Genomic DNA, 14,536 nt, shown 5'->3' with positions numbered 1-14,536 from the left:
CAATTGATGTCTCTCTCTCAGATGTTACTCTCGGTCTCTCACCTCCCCACCCACCTTTCCACTCTTTCCAAAATCAATGGAGAGAATATCCTCGGGTGAGGATTAACCAAAAAACCACCACCAACAAACCCTTGCATCATGGATTCAGAAGGCCTCTTCTCACAGCAGTCCCTTACACCCTATGGCTGCTTAGTGGAATTATCCGTTCCTCCATATGTGCTCTGGTCATTTCGAAAGTCCCTCAAGCGTTTTCTCTTGTCAAACTCTTTTAAATTCCATCTTAAAACCTACTCCTTCTAGAAACCTGAATAATCTCTTCCCCTTCCTTATTTCCTTTGCTTTAGAGACTCCTAAAAGCTTTGAAAGAAGATTACCTTTAGTAACCTAGTTGGTCAATCCCATAGTGGATGTCATTAACCACCTGTGGGCCTCTATCAGGAAACTACCCAAGTGTGGAAACACTCCAACGGCAATTAAGGAAATGCGGCCCGGCTGGCATGGCTCGGTGGTTGAGCGTGGAGTTATGAACCAGGAAGTCACCGTTAGATTCCCCGTCAGGGCACATGCCCAGGTTGCCGGCTTGGTCCCCAGTGTGGGGCATGCAGGAGGCAGCTGATCAATGATTCTCTCTCATTGTTGATGTTTCTATCTCTCTTCCTCTCTGAAATAAAATATATATATATATATATATATATATATATATATATATATATATATATATATTTTAAATAAGGCAATGTGGGTCCTAAAATGTGATGAGCAGACATCTAATCAACTGTATTTTAACCTGCTTGGTGAAATATCACAACAGAAGTGGAAAGTCAACCCCGGACAGTGATCCTCATCTTTATGAAAATGTAATCAATCTCTTTTAATATTAAAAAAATAAACCATAGAACCCTACCCCTTTTAGAATCTTTTGTTCCAAAAGTCACACGATAAAGAACTACCATAAAGTGATGAATGTATGTTACGTGAACTTGACAATGACATCATACACTTGAAGGACAGCAGCAGATGTGTGAGACCATGCTTACGTGCAGAAGAGCAGGGCTGCAGGAACCAATGGCAAGACAAGGGAAACTCAGAAGCAGAAGTTGGCAGAGCCCAGCCTAGCCCAGCATTGTCTAGGGAAAGGCTGCCCTGGCCTATCTCAGTTGCAGGATTTCCCTAGAGAGGAGATGGACACAGGCTGAAAGCTCCATGCTATTTATAATGGCATTTAAAGAGTACCCATCTCCTCAGGTTTCAATTCATGTGCACTATGCAACTTTATAACAATAATTTGGCTTCCCAATAACTTAAATGTCCAGGGTTTAAGAACCCGTTCAGGAAAATGGGTCACAGACTAATCATTGTGTAAATAGATAGGTTGTTTTTCATGGTTTCTATTTTCAAGATGTTATTCACTGAGAGATATTTGTTCAGAAATTTTCCTGTTTTTTGGATTTGCTTCAGATATTGCTCTGATCCTTATTTATTTTTAATATATTATTATTGATTTCAGAGAGGAAGGGAGAGGGAGAGAGAGAAACATCAATGATGGAGAGAGGCTCATTGATCAGCTGACTCCTGCACGCCCGGGGATCGAGCCCAAAACTTGGGCATATGCCCTGACCGGGAATCAAACCATGACTCCCTGGTTCATAGGTCAATGCTCAACCACTGAGCCACTGCAGCTGGGCTGACTCTTATTTTATAAGAAACCTGAAACCTATTCTGTCTGGATTCCTCTATGTTCTTGGTGACTGGTTTTACAATATGTATTTTGGTGTGGGTCATTTTTCATTCATAATTCTAGGTACTCACTGGGGCCTTTTATTCTGAGACTTACATATTCTGTTCGGGAGATTATCTGGAATTTCATAATTTTCTCTCATTTTCTTATTTCACACTCTCTGGAACTCATATGATTCATATCTTGGATGTCCTAAGCTGATCTAAGTTTCTTCTTTTTGTTTGCCTATTATTCCTTTCTTTGTCCTTTGTTCTCTTTTGGGGGAGATTTCCACAACTTTCAATACAAACACATTTTCTGGATTTTTAAAAATTGGATTTAAAGTTTCTACTATTTTCCAACAGTTCTTTTATGGTCTCAGATTTTTTTATATATAGCATTCTGTTCTAGTTACAGATATAATATTTCTGTTATTGTAAGGATATTAAAGTTTTCTTTTAAGTCAATTTTTCTTCTCTCTGCATAATCTGTTTCATCATGGGTTTTTTTGTTATAATGTTTGATTCCTATATTAGAGGATTTCCTCAGATATGTGGTGATCCTTGGCTGTCAGTTCAAATTTACAAGTGGGGCATTAAAAAGATGATTGTAATCTCTGAGTACACGAATTGGGCTTATTGAATGACAGGATTCACTGTAAGAATCAAGGGATTCTCAGGAATCCCTAGGTTGGGAGCCCCCACCCCAAATCTTTTCTCTTTGATAGGTCATTTCCTCCAAGCAGAACCCTCTAATTTTCTGCCAAGGGAATAGGTAGGTGGTATAAGGTAATGTCCAGAGCCTACATGGAGAAGCCCCCATCATGAAGCTATCTAGGGGTCCACCAAGAGTCACCTTATTAGCATAAACTCAGGTGTTGCTTGAAGAGACTTATTATGAATATCAGTAAATAACACCTCTCAAACCTATCACTCAGAATATTCCAAAGATTTTAGAACCCTGACTCAGGAAGTGGGGACAATTCTCATGTCAAATATATATTTATTATATCACACTATCACACCTCCCTAATGTCAGTGGCCCTCATTCAGTAAGTGGAAGGCCTGAATGCAACAAAAAGGCTGATCCTTCTGTGAGTGAGAGGGAACGCCTCCTGCCTGATTGCTTTCAGATGGAACATAGGTCTTTTTGGATCTTTAGACTCAAACTAATATAATAGCACTTTGTGGATTTTAAAACTGCCAGCTTTCAGACTAGAAATTATACCATTGGCTGAGTCTCCAGGTTGTCAACTAAAGATCTTGGGACTTCTTAGCTTCCATAATCTCGTAGCCAGTTCTTTATAATAAAAATCTCTTTATACATATACAGTCACGTGCTGCATAATGGCATTTCAGTCAATGATGGACCACATATATTACAGTGGTCCCATAAGATTATAATGGAGCTGAAAAATTCCTATCATCTAGTGATGTCATAGATGTCATAACTTCCTAGAGCAACTCATTATTCACATGTTTGAGTAAACAAACCTACTGCACTGTCAGTTGTATAAAAGTATAGCACAGACAATGATATACAGTACATAATACATGATATGATAATCCACAACTACATTCTGGAGTGTCTGGTACATAAAAATGCTCTACAATTATTTGTGGAATGATTTAAAGAACTTTAAAATTATATGTTACATTTAAAATTTATTTTTTAAATGAAAAATGGTTCATTGCAATTACACAATTTTCAGGAAAAAATTGTTAAGAAACGTGCAGTACACAGGTTAAAAATGCATATAACACAGAAAAAGGCTTCTGTGCTTGTCTATGAACACTTTCTACCTTACTCTTAAGTGGCCTATCAATTCTAAAACCATAAACAACTAATAAAATAGCTATATAAACATTCTAAGTGCCACGGAAATGAACTGCATGAATGCAGCATTTCTTTGGGAACCTCGTCTTTCCATAGATACCATCTTGTGCTACCCAATCAAAGTGAGAGACTTGTTAATAACAAAACTTCATATACAATTTAAACACAACTGTCCAAATAAAAACAAAAATTTTAATCAGTTTTCTTGTGCATAGTTAGGTTTTAACTTTGGAGAATAAGGCATTCTTTCACCCATACCCCTACATTTTTTTTTTTATCAATCTCAAGTTTGGTCTAAGACTAATATCTCTGCCAATAAACAAGGTCTTTTCTAGCACCAGCCTATGCAGGTGTATTATGAAAAGGATATAAGTTGAAGGATCCCTGAGGATGAGTTTGGGGGTCCCTGCTCTCTGCTTGTGGGAGTGTCCCAAGAAGCTCCAGTGCTCCTGCAATTCAAGAGGTGAATTTTCTTTCTCTTACCCTACCCTCATGTAAAACTATTCTCCTCAAACTTTGAAAATCTGTATCCTTTGATATTTTTAAACAAGTTGTTATAGAACATTTAAGTAATCTGTATAAATACCCTTTCTCAATGAAACACAGAACAATAAAAAACTACCAGAAAGTACAGTGCTTCCTACCACTCTTTCTCCGGGGCCTCCTAGGATCTCCCTGGGCTCCTTGGGGCCACCCCTGGAAAAAGAAAGCGGCAGGAAAAGTGCCAGATGCATAATGGGGAGCTGTTCACTGAGGAAAAAGCAGCCCTGAGATTTGGTACAACCACTTTCTCCCTTTTTCACAGAATCAGGAAAGCACATTAGTTTCCTGGGAATCCCTTACACATATACGGAGCTGAAAGGACTTCACGTCAGTAGCACCCCAAGTTGAGAAGCCCCCAGAAGCTGATGTCAGCCCTCAACCCAACATAGCAGGTTTTCCTATTTTTCTTCACCAGTGAAATCATTCTTTATGAGAGACAATGACCTTGGGGTTTCTACTTGAATAAATTCTACTTGGAATTGCATCAGATCCAGCATCAAACACACCAGCCTCACTTTCATTATTATAACATTCTGTAAGGCAGACCACCCTTAAAAGGTCATCAGAATTACCTGGGGAGGTTGTTTCAAATACTGTAGATTCTAGAGCCCACTCCCAGAAGCTCTGACTCAGTAGGCCTGGAGTGGGGTTTGGGAATTTGCATTTTCAACAGGGCTCTCCAGATGATTTTGATGGAGGTAATATGAGGCCCACAATTTGAGAAACATGGACTTTACAGAAAGAGGCCAGAATTGCTTCTTTCCTAGGATAAAATCCAAGGCCACCAAACTTCCGACAGGGTCTTCTTTGAAGAGGTGTCTGGTGAAGAGGTCATCTAGACTCATCCTCAAGGACTCAGAGAGTGAGTTTCCATGGTGCCCAGATCTTTAACTGAACCAAAAAGTGGGTACACACTTGGCTGGACTGGAGGAGAGGTAGCAAAATCCCAAAGTACCAGAAAAGTTCTGGCTGCTTCTGGTCTGAGAGCCCACGGTACAACTTTTCCCTTTCCCTTCTTCCTTTTCACTGTCGCCGAGTTAAAGAAGCCAAATAGACCCACACAGATAATATGTTGTTTGGGTATGGGTGAATGTATACGGCGAGAGCAAATTCTGTCTGGGGAAATTCCGAGGAGTGGATTCCAGTTTGATACATGGCATCAATCACTGTCTGTACATTAGTGTATGGCATCTGGATAGGAAATCCTGCAATCTGGACCAAAAGACAACAACATGTAAACCCACATTACAATCATGTAAGTGACTTTATGCAAAAAGATTACAGAAGCCTCAAAGAAACTGGGGTCATAAAATAATAGTAATTTTGTGGTTGCTTACTAATTTCCAGGTACAGTGCTAAATGCTTCATATACATATTTAATCCTCAAACAACCCTATATGGTAGGTTCTATTGTAATCCCTACTTTACAGAGAGGACCAGAGCCAGGTTGTCTGCGGCCAGAGCCTGCATCCTTAGCATTCCACATACTTGCCCTCTTTCTAGAATAGCAAACTGCCAACAAGGAAATCACTTGGTCTTACAAATGAAGGATTTAAGTGAGCATTTTGGAAGAATCTATTTAACACTGATTCCATTTATATTTATCAACTGGTAACTGTGCGACAGCATTAAAGGGTAATGGAACACAGACCTATGTAAAATTATCTAAGACAAATCATAAACCTCCTTCAGGCCTCAGAGATTGTTTATGTCAGGAGGCTTTCCCTGATCCTTAAATCTGTTCACATGCTCTTTCCATATGGTTGCATAGTACACTGTCCTTCCTTAGCTTACATAATAAAATATGTTGCAATTACGTACATGTTTTCTGGTCAGTCTCTAGCCCATAGTCTCTGTGAATGTACAACCCCAGTACCTAGCACAATGCCTGGGCACATAGAACACAAACAATGGTTAACATATACAAACATTTGCTGGATGCTAGGATAAATATTACCTCACTTTATCCTCACCTTTGCAACCACAAATCAGATAATTATTTTTATCCCTGTCTATCTTGCCCAGTGGGGTAGAAAATGTAGAGAAGTTAGATAACTTGGTCAAAGCTAGTGAGTGGTTGAGACAGGATTTGAACCCTAGCTACAGGATTTAGTGCAGGTTTATGACTGTGTATTATTAAGTAGTCAGATAATTTTACAGAGGAACTCCATGTTTTAAACCCTGCCATATATTTAACTATATTTTGCTTATCAGTTTACTCTTTTTTTTTTTTTTAAGCAAAACAAAACAACTTCTTCCCTATCCTTGAATAGTGACTGGAGATCCTTCCCTGGCAGCCTAAGTACTCAAATCCCAATGGATTCCTTCCTTTCTTCTCTCAGAGGAGCCATATTCTATGAGATGGCAGGGGGTAAAAATCTCACTCTTGGGAGGCTGGGCATTTTGAAAACCCACTGGACCAGTTCATAGGGAGGAGGAGGTAAGAGGATTCCCAGAACTAGGGGTAGGGTAGGGGAAGAAAAGGGAGGATTCTAATAATATATCAAGTGCCCACCATGCTTGGTTATGGACTTGATGAGTTTTAGATGGCTTTTTACCATCTAGGATGATGCCAAATGTGTTGGCAAATATATAAGAGAAGTCAGGAGAGAAGCTGAGGATGTATGTATAAATTTGAGAGTAATTTGAATATAGAAGATATTAAAGCTTGCCTGGAGTCCTCTTGCCCAGAACCAAGGACAGGAAATCCATTCTATTATTACCATCTAGAGACCATTTTTTAGTTTCTCAGTTGCAGGTGGTTTTCTTTTGGGCATCTCTTTCCGAAGTTTGTGGTTTACATATCATACAGCATAAGACTGATTCAAGGAAACGTCATGCAATGTGGCCATAGTAAGAGCTGTTCACTATATTTTACATTTCTTGGTCTATAAATAAATGCATTTTAATGACATAGCATCTATCATCTAGGATCAAGATAGGCATTTGAGAGATATTTAAGATTACTATTACCTGGCAATTAACAACATAGATAAAACAAATGACATTAGTGTATTACATCATATACACACCCAATAAAATTGTAATAGTCTTTCAAATTCACTCTCTTCTTCAGAGGAAACAAATCTTTCAGTGCCAAGTTCTAACTTAGGAAGAATGTGTCGCAAAATAGAAGTACATTGTCGATTCCAACGTGTTGGCTGCTTAGGTCGCCATTCCATAATTTTACATTTTAGAGTCCTTTCAATCCTACAATGATTATATTTATGACAAATGTGAGAAGAGTTTTGTCATTTTAAACTTTTACTCAAGCATGAGGATGATACATTTTTTTTTATTTTATTTAGGAGGAAACCAGACCTCCATGGCTAGGAATATCTGCATCATTCACATTAATCAAGTCTGGAAGAAGCAGGCTCTTGCTTGGCTTGGGAAGGCAAGAAGCTTCCCAAGTTATCCAGCAATAAGATGTCAAAAGCACATCTCTTTTCCAGTTACCTATGTGTAGGCTGCTACCTACCAGGTATGATTTGACTGACTAGTGGATTGACATTCTTATTCTCCAAGACCCTCCTTTGACATAAGACATTGGGTTTCCAAGAGACTGCCTTTACAAAAATTCAGATATCTGGTCTGGGTCAATGTTAGCAGGGATATGTTTATTAGATCAGTTAATTGAGTAAGCAGGGTTGGGAGGAAATGAATCACTGGATTGGTAAGTATGATGATCAGTTTCCCCAAAACAATGTACACTCCATAAGGGTGGGGATTTTTGCCTGTATACCCCGCCCCCAAAACAATGCCTGGTGATGAACTGTTCCAGGAAGGGAGAGAGGTGGGGTACAGTGTGGGCTGATTGATGGGGCCCTCCTGGGAAGCCTGTCCTCTGTGTAGAACCAGTGTATGCTACAGAAGAAGCTGCTGGGAGTCCCCCTTGGCTGAGTTTTCAGTGTAACTAAGTAGTTTGGAGTTTACTAACTCATTAGTGGCTAGGCATCAGAATCACCTGTAGAACTTTATCAAAATGTTTCACCTCCAGATATGGATTCAATAGGTCTGGTCTGGGACCCTGACACCTGTATATTTAAATAGTTTAGGAAGCAATTCTGGTGAAAACCAGAAGTTGGAAACCATTTCCCAATTGCATTTCTTCCCTTTTTTTGTTAAGAATTAGAAAAGAAAAGAAAAAAAGAAAAGAAAAAAGAATTAGAAAAGAAGGGGGGGATATGCGGTGGGCATTATGTGGTAGTAAAAGAAGAGAGTGTCAAAATGGTTTGTGTCATGTTCTGCTTTGATTAGTTGGCAGTGGCTAACATGCCAGCCTGCTATGTCAGCATGAGTCACTGGAGACAGTCAGATCTAGAAGCTTCTGACACAGCTGGAGTAGGAAAGGCCTGCTGCAAAGATTGTGGCCCTCTGGGCTTGACTGAACAACAACTTAGGGTGTGTGTGTGTGTGTGTGTTTTGGGAAGGGCGAGAGTCTAGGAGAGACGATATTGATGTTTCTACCACCCACTTTGGATATTTTACCAAGTTGTGGGCCATGTACCGTCATGTCCTTTCAAGAATTATTAGCTAGGCAGTGGTTCTCAACCTTCTGGCCCTTTAAATAGTTCCTCATGTTGTGATCCAACCATAAAATTATTTTCGTTGCTACTTCATAACTGCAATGTTGCTACTGTTATGAATCGTAATGTAAATATCTGATATGCAGGATGGTCTTAGGCGAGCCCTGTGAAAGGGTTGTTCGACCGCCAAAGGGGTCGCGACGCACAGGTTGAGAACCGCTGAACTAGAGCATTATTACTATAGGCTCAACAGGTGTCTGTGTTGAGAACTTCTCAACAGTAGCCTACAATATTTATCAGAGGCAACCATTTTTAACTTTGCCTGTGATTTCAAGGAGCATCTGGGATGGTAGAGGAGTTGACTCAATGGAAATAATTATTACAATCTCCATTTCATGCTTCTGTGGCTAAATCTAATAGGTATTTGGAGAGACTGGTTTAGAGTGTAATGGAGTGAAATGCTCAACTTCTCTGACTCCATCTCGTTTAAGCCTGCTGTGTTCTTGCATATAGACATGCTAATTATGAGACGAATTCTGCTTGCAGCTTGAGTTTTTACAAAAACAGCCCCTTGCCAGAGGTGCCTCTCCAGTAGGGATAGGGGAAATGTGTACAAAAATAATGATTGTTTATTAAACATCTGCAGGAGCCTCAAGACTGGATTCATCAGCTGGGGTCAATAGTCTGGGAACAAAGAGGTTTAGACATTTTTTAGTCTTCCTCAGACTCCTGCTGGTACCCAGATGTCTGCAGTTAGTTGTCAACCACCTCTTGCCCCTCCCATTTCCCCTTTCCTTGACATAAAAGAAGCCTGAACTCTGTACTTTCTTAAAATGGATTTGAGAAACTACTAGGGCTCCCATCTTCTCGGTTGGCACCTTCTCAATCAATAAACCTTTCTTTACTCCAAACTCTGACAATTTGAGTTTTGGCTTTTTGAAGTGTTCAGCATTTGATCTATGGACCAGTAACAAGAAGACTATAAGGTGGCTAAATGAGCCTGGATGGTGTGGCTCAGTGGTTGAGCACCAACCTATGAAACAGGAAGTCACAGTTCGATTGCTGATCAAGGCACATGCTGGGTTGCAGGCTTGGTCCCCAGTGGGAGGCATGCAGGAGGCAGCCAAACATCTCATCATTGGTGTTTCTATCACTCTCTCCCTCTCCCTTCCCTTCCTCTCTGAAATCAATAAAAATATATATTTTTTTAAAAGGTGGCTGAGGGAGTATTTAAGGTCTTACTATTCCACAGATGTTGTTAGTTTGGCTCAAATAAACTAATAAAAATTTTTTTTAAAAAGGTGGCTGAATGAGAGATTAGGGAGAAAACCTGGTAATCCCAATGTAATTTTACAGATCATACCTGTTCTTTAGGTCATCTACCATGCTTTTATTAGTATCAGAATAAATGATTTCTTCAGGCTGAAATAAAGACAACTGAAAGTTAGAGAAGATTCTAGGGAGACCAATTTTCCATCACGGTCACATCTGTAGCGCTAACTGTAATGACAGGGAACCCAAACCTCTCTCATGTGGTGAAAAGCCAGAGGCACAGAGGCACAGGGGTAACATAGATCACAGTGTTTTCTCTGATTCTGTAACTACTTCACCAGAGCATAGGAGGGGAGATGGATTCACTAAATACGTTTTTCATGGGTAAGACAAATCTGCTGCCCCCATTTATTCCAACAAGCATTTGGCATGATTATTACTGATAATCTTTGGCAGCTGCACAGGTATCTTCCAATTATTGACTGTGACCTTGGTGAAGTTACTTAAGCTGTCTGAGTTTCAGTCACCATGTCTTTTTTTAAATTTTATTTAAAATCACTTTAAAATGTATTATTTATTAATTAAATTGATTGGGGTGATATGGTCAATATAAACATATAGATTTCATGTGTGGATTTCTATGTTACAAAATCTGTATATAGTACTGTGTGCCCACCACCCAAAGTCAAATCTTCTCCTGTCACCTCATATTAGGACCCCCTTCTTTAAAAGAGGGACAATAATAGTTCCTACTTCTCTGGGGGTTTGTGACAATTTTAAAATAAAGTAATACATGTAAAACCTGGCACACATTGCTCAATAAATATCAGATATTATTGTTATCAGTCCTTTAACATGGTTTATCATCTTTATTCTTTGTGTATTTGCTTCTTTCACCTGGCAAGAGCCAGGTTTTTGCGCGCGCACGCACACACACACACACACACACACATACAGATACACAGTCCATTTCAATCTCCTGTTTCTAAACCTTTCCTCAGGCACCCCACCTATAGCAGAGAGCAATGCTCCATCATGTTTCCCCCACCAGTAGGATTTGCAGGGAGGAGGGCAGGATTTCTCAAGTATACCCCACCCCCACCCTAAACCCAGCTCTCCCCTCCCTGCAGGGCTCACATGGATTAGAGGAAAGTGCTGAATTCACAGTTTTTACTTTGGGTATTTCTGAGCTGAGACATGGAGGCAGATGGAGAGACAGAAACAGATGTTTCTCCCTCATGAGTGGAATGAAGGTTGTCATTTAAAAAGGGGGCAACACTTGTTAGGCCTCTAGGTCCTAGAAAATTTCAGGAGTGATCTGAGAAGGCTCAGTCTGTCAGGTGATGATCTGAATTAGAGATTCCGTTTCTCTGCCCCCACCTCAGACCGACTGAATCACAAACTCTGAGGATAAGGCCCAGCAATTAGTGTTTCAACAAGCCCTCCAGGTGGCTCTGATGCCTGCCATGGTTGGAGAACCACTAGATGAGGAAATAGGGGAGGAACATGGAAGGAGATGGGAGAGACTGGAGAAAGTATGAAATCCAGCATCACCTTGCAGGGGCCACCAACTATTCCAGACAGGACAGGGGCCTGAATTCCCTGATCGCTGTCACCAACCACTGTCTGCCCCTCCAACCCATGTCCCTCTCCCCCCCTCCTCCCTCTTTCCCAACCCCCAATCCAGGCAATTTATGGATTAGTTAGGTCCCCTTCAGGCCTGAGAAAGAGGCCTGGGCTACATTGACTTGACAGATTTATGGGTGTTAATCCACTTTCTTTTTCTGGCAAAGACCCCTTTCTTTCAGTGAATTCATATCCTTTAAAACTTCAAGAAGACTTTCTTGTTAACTCATCTCCCAACCCCCACATTCTCATTATGCACACTCAAATTTGTGTTCTCTATTGGGATAATAAACATAGTGTTCACTATAGATAGGAGTATTGGGGTGTGTGTGTGGTAAGGCAGAAGATCAAGGGCAAGAAATCAGTAGAGATTTAGGCAACTATGAGTTTTACATTTATCGATTCAACTTGGCAAAAGGTTTAGATTCCTCCCTGAGGCAGAGTGGCTTTTAAAAACACAACTTTGATTATGGCAGCCCTTGCCTTGGTAATATTTGTTTCTGATTGCCCTGAGGATAAAGGCCCAAATCCCTACCAGGACTCCGCTCACCCCTGAGCTCCTCTCTGCTCACTCCCTGGCAGCAGCCAAGCTGGCCTTTCAGCTCCCTGACAGCGCCTAGCTACTGCACCTCTTCATGCCTGCAGTTCCTGCTCTCTGCGGGGACCATTCTCTTCCCTGATGGTTCTAGGCCAGCTCCTGCTCCCCCTTCCTCACTGTGCTGATCATCACTCCCCACCCCCCCCCCCCCCCCCCCCCGCAGGAAGCCCTTGCACCTCTCCTTCCCATCAGGCGCCCTGCTATATGCCTTCCAATGCATTCGTTTCTGTGATAGCACTTATCACTCTGCACCGAAAGTGCTCGTTTCCTGCTGTTTCTTTCTCTAGAACATGAGTCCCAAGACTACTGAGACATTTCTCCCTGTGGTAGCCATACCTAACATAGCGCTGGTTCATAGCAGGCATTCAACAAATATTACCTGAATGAATAATAGAATGATAAATAGTAAACAAAACAAAAAACACACCTCATCTCTAAATATATCATTCTCTCCTAGAAGACAATAATGCCTCACTCACGGCATTGCAATGGGAAAAGCAAGATATGGCCTGTGGACGCTGTAAATGTGGTTTTCTCAAGAGAGATAAGCACATTTCCCCTCTTTAAAATAACTTTATAAACAGGAAATATATAAATATATGTGTATTTTTATATATATATATATATATATATATATATATATATATATAAAGCATATAAATATATGCTTGTAGCTGCATGGAGAATGTTTAGAAGGATGCACAATGGGAAAAAGATGTGGAAGGGGAGAGAAATTCGTCTCTCTTTTCTTTATTTGTTTTTTAATCTTCACTCAAGAATATTTTTCCGTTGATTTTTAGAGAGAGTGGAGGAGAGAGGCAAAGACAGAGAGAAATACTGATGTGAGAGAAACACATCAATAGGTTGCCTCCTGCACGCCCCCAACCAGGGCCTAGGGCAGTGATGGTGAACCTTTTGAGCTCGGCATGTCAGCATTTTGAAAAACCCTAACTTAACTCTGGTGCAGTGTCACATATAGAAATATTTTTATATTTGCAACCATAGTAAAACAAAGATTTATATTTTTGATATTTATTTTATATATTTAAATGCCATTTAACAAAGAAAAATCAACCAAAAAAATGAGTTCGCGTGTCACCTCTGACACGCGTGTCATAGGTTCGCCATCACTGTTCTACTCATTTCTTTTGAAAGAGCCTAGGACAGGGAGGAGCCTACAACCAAGGTACGTGCCCTTGACTGGAATTGAACCCAGAGCCCTTCGGTGCATAGGCCAAGTTTTATCCACTGGGCCAAACCAGGTCGGGTGAAACTCATCACTTTGTATGCGTTGGTACTATTTGATCTTTTCCCCCAAACGACCATGAGTTCTTTCTGGTATTGTAAACTGTCTCAAATATACAGACAAGCACAGAGACTAATGTAATCTACATCCACACAACATACCTACAACCTAGTTTTATATAATCTTTTGCATTCCCTCATGTTTGATTTAGATTTTTCAAAAAGAAGTAAAACAGTACAGCTAAACTTGAAGTACTCTGTGTACCTCTGATTTAATTCCTTTTTTATTTCCCCAAAAGGAACCTTTAAATTAAATTTGTTATTTATCTTTCTTATAAATGCTTTTATACTACTACTACATCTCTCTCTCTCTCTCTCTCTCTCTCTCTCTCTCTCTCTCTATATATATATATATATATATATATATATATATATATACACACACACATAAATAACATACAATTTTCAAACTTCAGGTAAATGGCTTTGTATTGTATGTGTCCTTTGACATCTTCTATATTTTGCTTCATATTACATCTTTAATATTCATTCATGATGTACATGGCTCTGAGTCAGTGGTTCTGGTTGCACACTGGAATCACCTGGGAGCTTTATATAATACTGATGTGCGGGTTCTACCCTCCCTCAGAGATCCTGATGCAATGAATGTACGGTCAAGTTGGGAACTATTGTAAATTGGTTCATACATTCTTTTCCTGCTGTACAGAAGTTTTCATAGTATGAATACTTCACAACTCATATAGTGATTTTCTAGTTGATGAATTGTTTCCTATTTTTTCTATTTCAAGCAATTCTGTAATGAACACTGTTGTTCTTGTCTCCCTGGTAAGTTCCTACAGGGTATATACTTAGAAGCTGAACTGGAGCAATCAAGGGTTGAGCATCTTCAGCTTTACAGATATCACAATGCTTTCTAAACTGCTTGGGGTAATGTATGCTCGCACCACTTCTCTGTCTCTTTGCCAGCACTTGGTATGGTCACACTTAAAAATATTTTTGTCAAATTTATGCATGTTTTAAATTGTATTTCCCTGGTTATGGGCAAGGTAGAGACAGCATTCAAGTTTCTGCTTCTATAAAATGTCTTCTGCCTATTGCTCTTTATCTCATCTTCCCCCTCTCCCCCTGGGCTCGTAACTCGTAGTTTTT

At 40.1% G+C, this 14,536-nt stretch overlaps 1 protein-coding gene across 1 annotated transcript in view; it reads right to left on the bottom strand.

Annotated features, from left to right (window-relative positions):
* Nucleotides 1-3,027: 3,027 nt before the first annotated feature.
* The window catches only part of CC2D2B (coiled-coil and C2 domain containing 2B), a 63,436-nt gene continuing 51,927 nt past the window's right edge, over nucleotides 3,028-14,536 (bottom strand). The window contains exons 32-34 of the mRNA XM_081104364.1: nucleotides 9,989-10,047; nucleotides 7,129-7,306; nucleotides 3,028-5,308 (exon numbers count right to left, since the gene is read on the bottom strand). Coding sequence (XP_080960490.1) covers nucleotides 5,120-5,308; nucleotides 7,129-7,306; nucleotides 9,989-10,047 — 426 coding nt within the window. The 3' untranslated portion in view covers nucleotides 3,028-5,119. The remainder of the gene's footprint in view (nucleotides 5,309-7,128; nucleotides 7,307-9,988; nucleotides 10,048-14,536) is intronic.

The sequence above is a fragment of the Myotis nattereri genome, assembly GCF_964212035.1.
Source record: "Myotis nattereri genome assembly, chromosome: 13".
Taxonomy (NCBI): Eukaryota; Metazoa; Chordata; class Mammalia; order Chiroptera; family Vespertilionidae; genus Myotis; species Myotis nattereri.
Note: the sequence above shows the minus strand (reverse complement) of the source record. Positions and strands in the feature narration are given on the sequence as shown.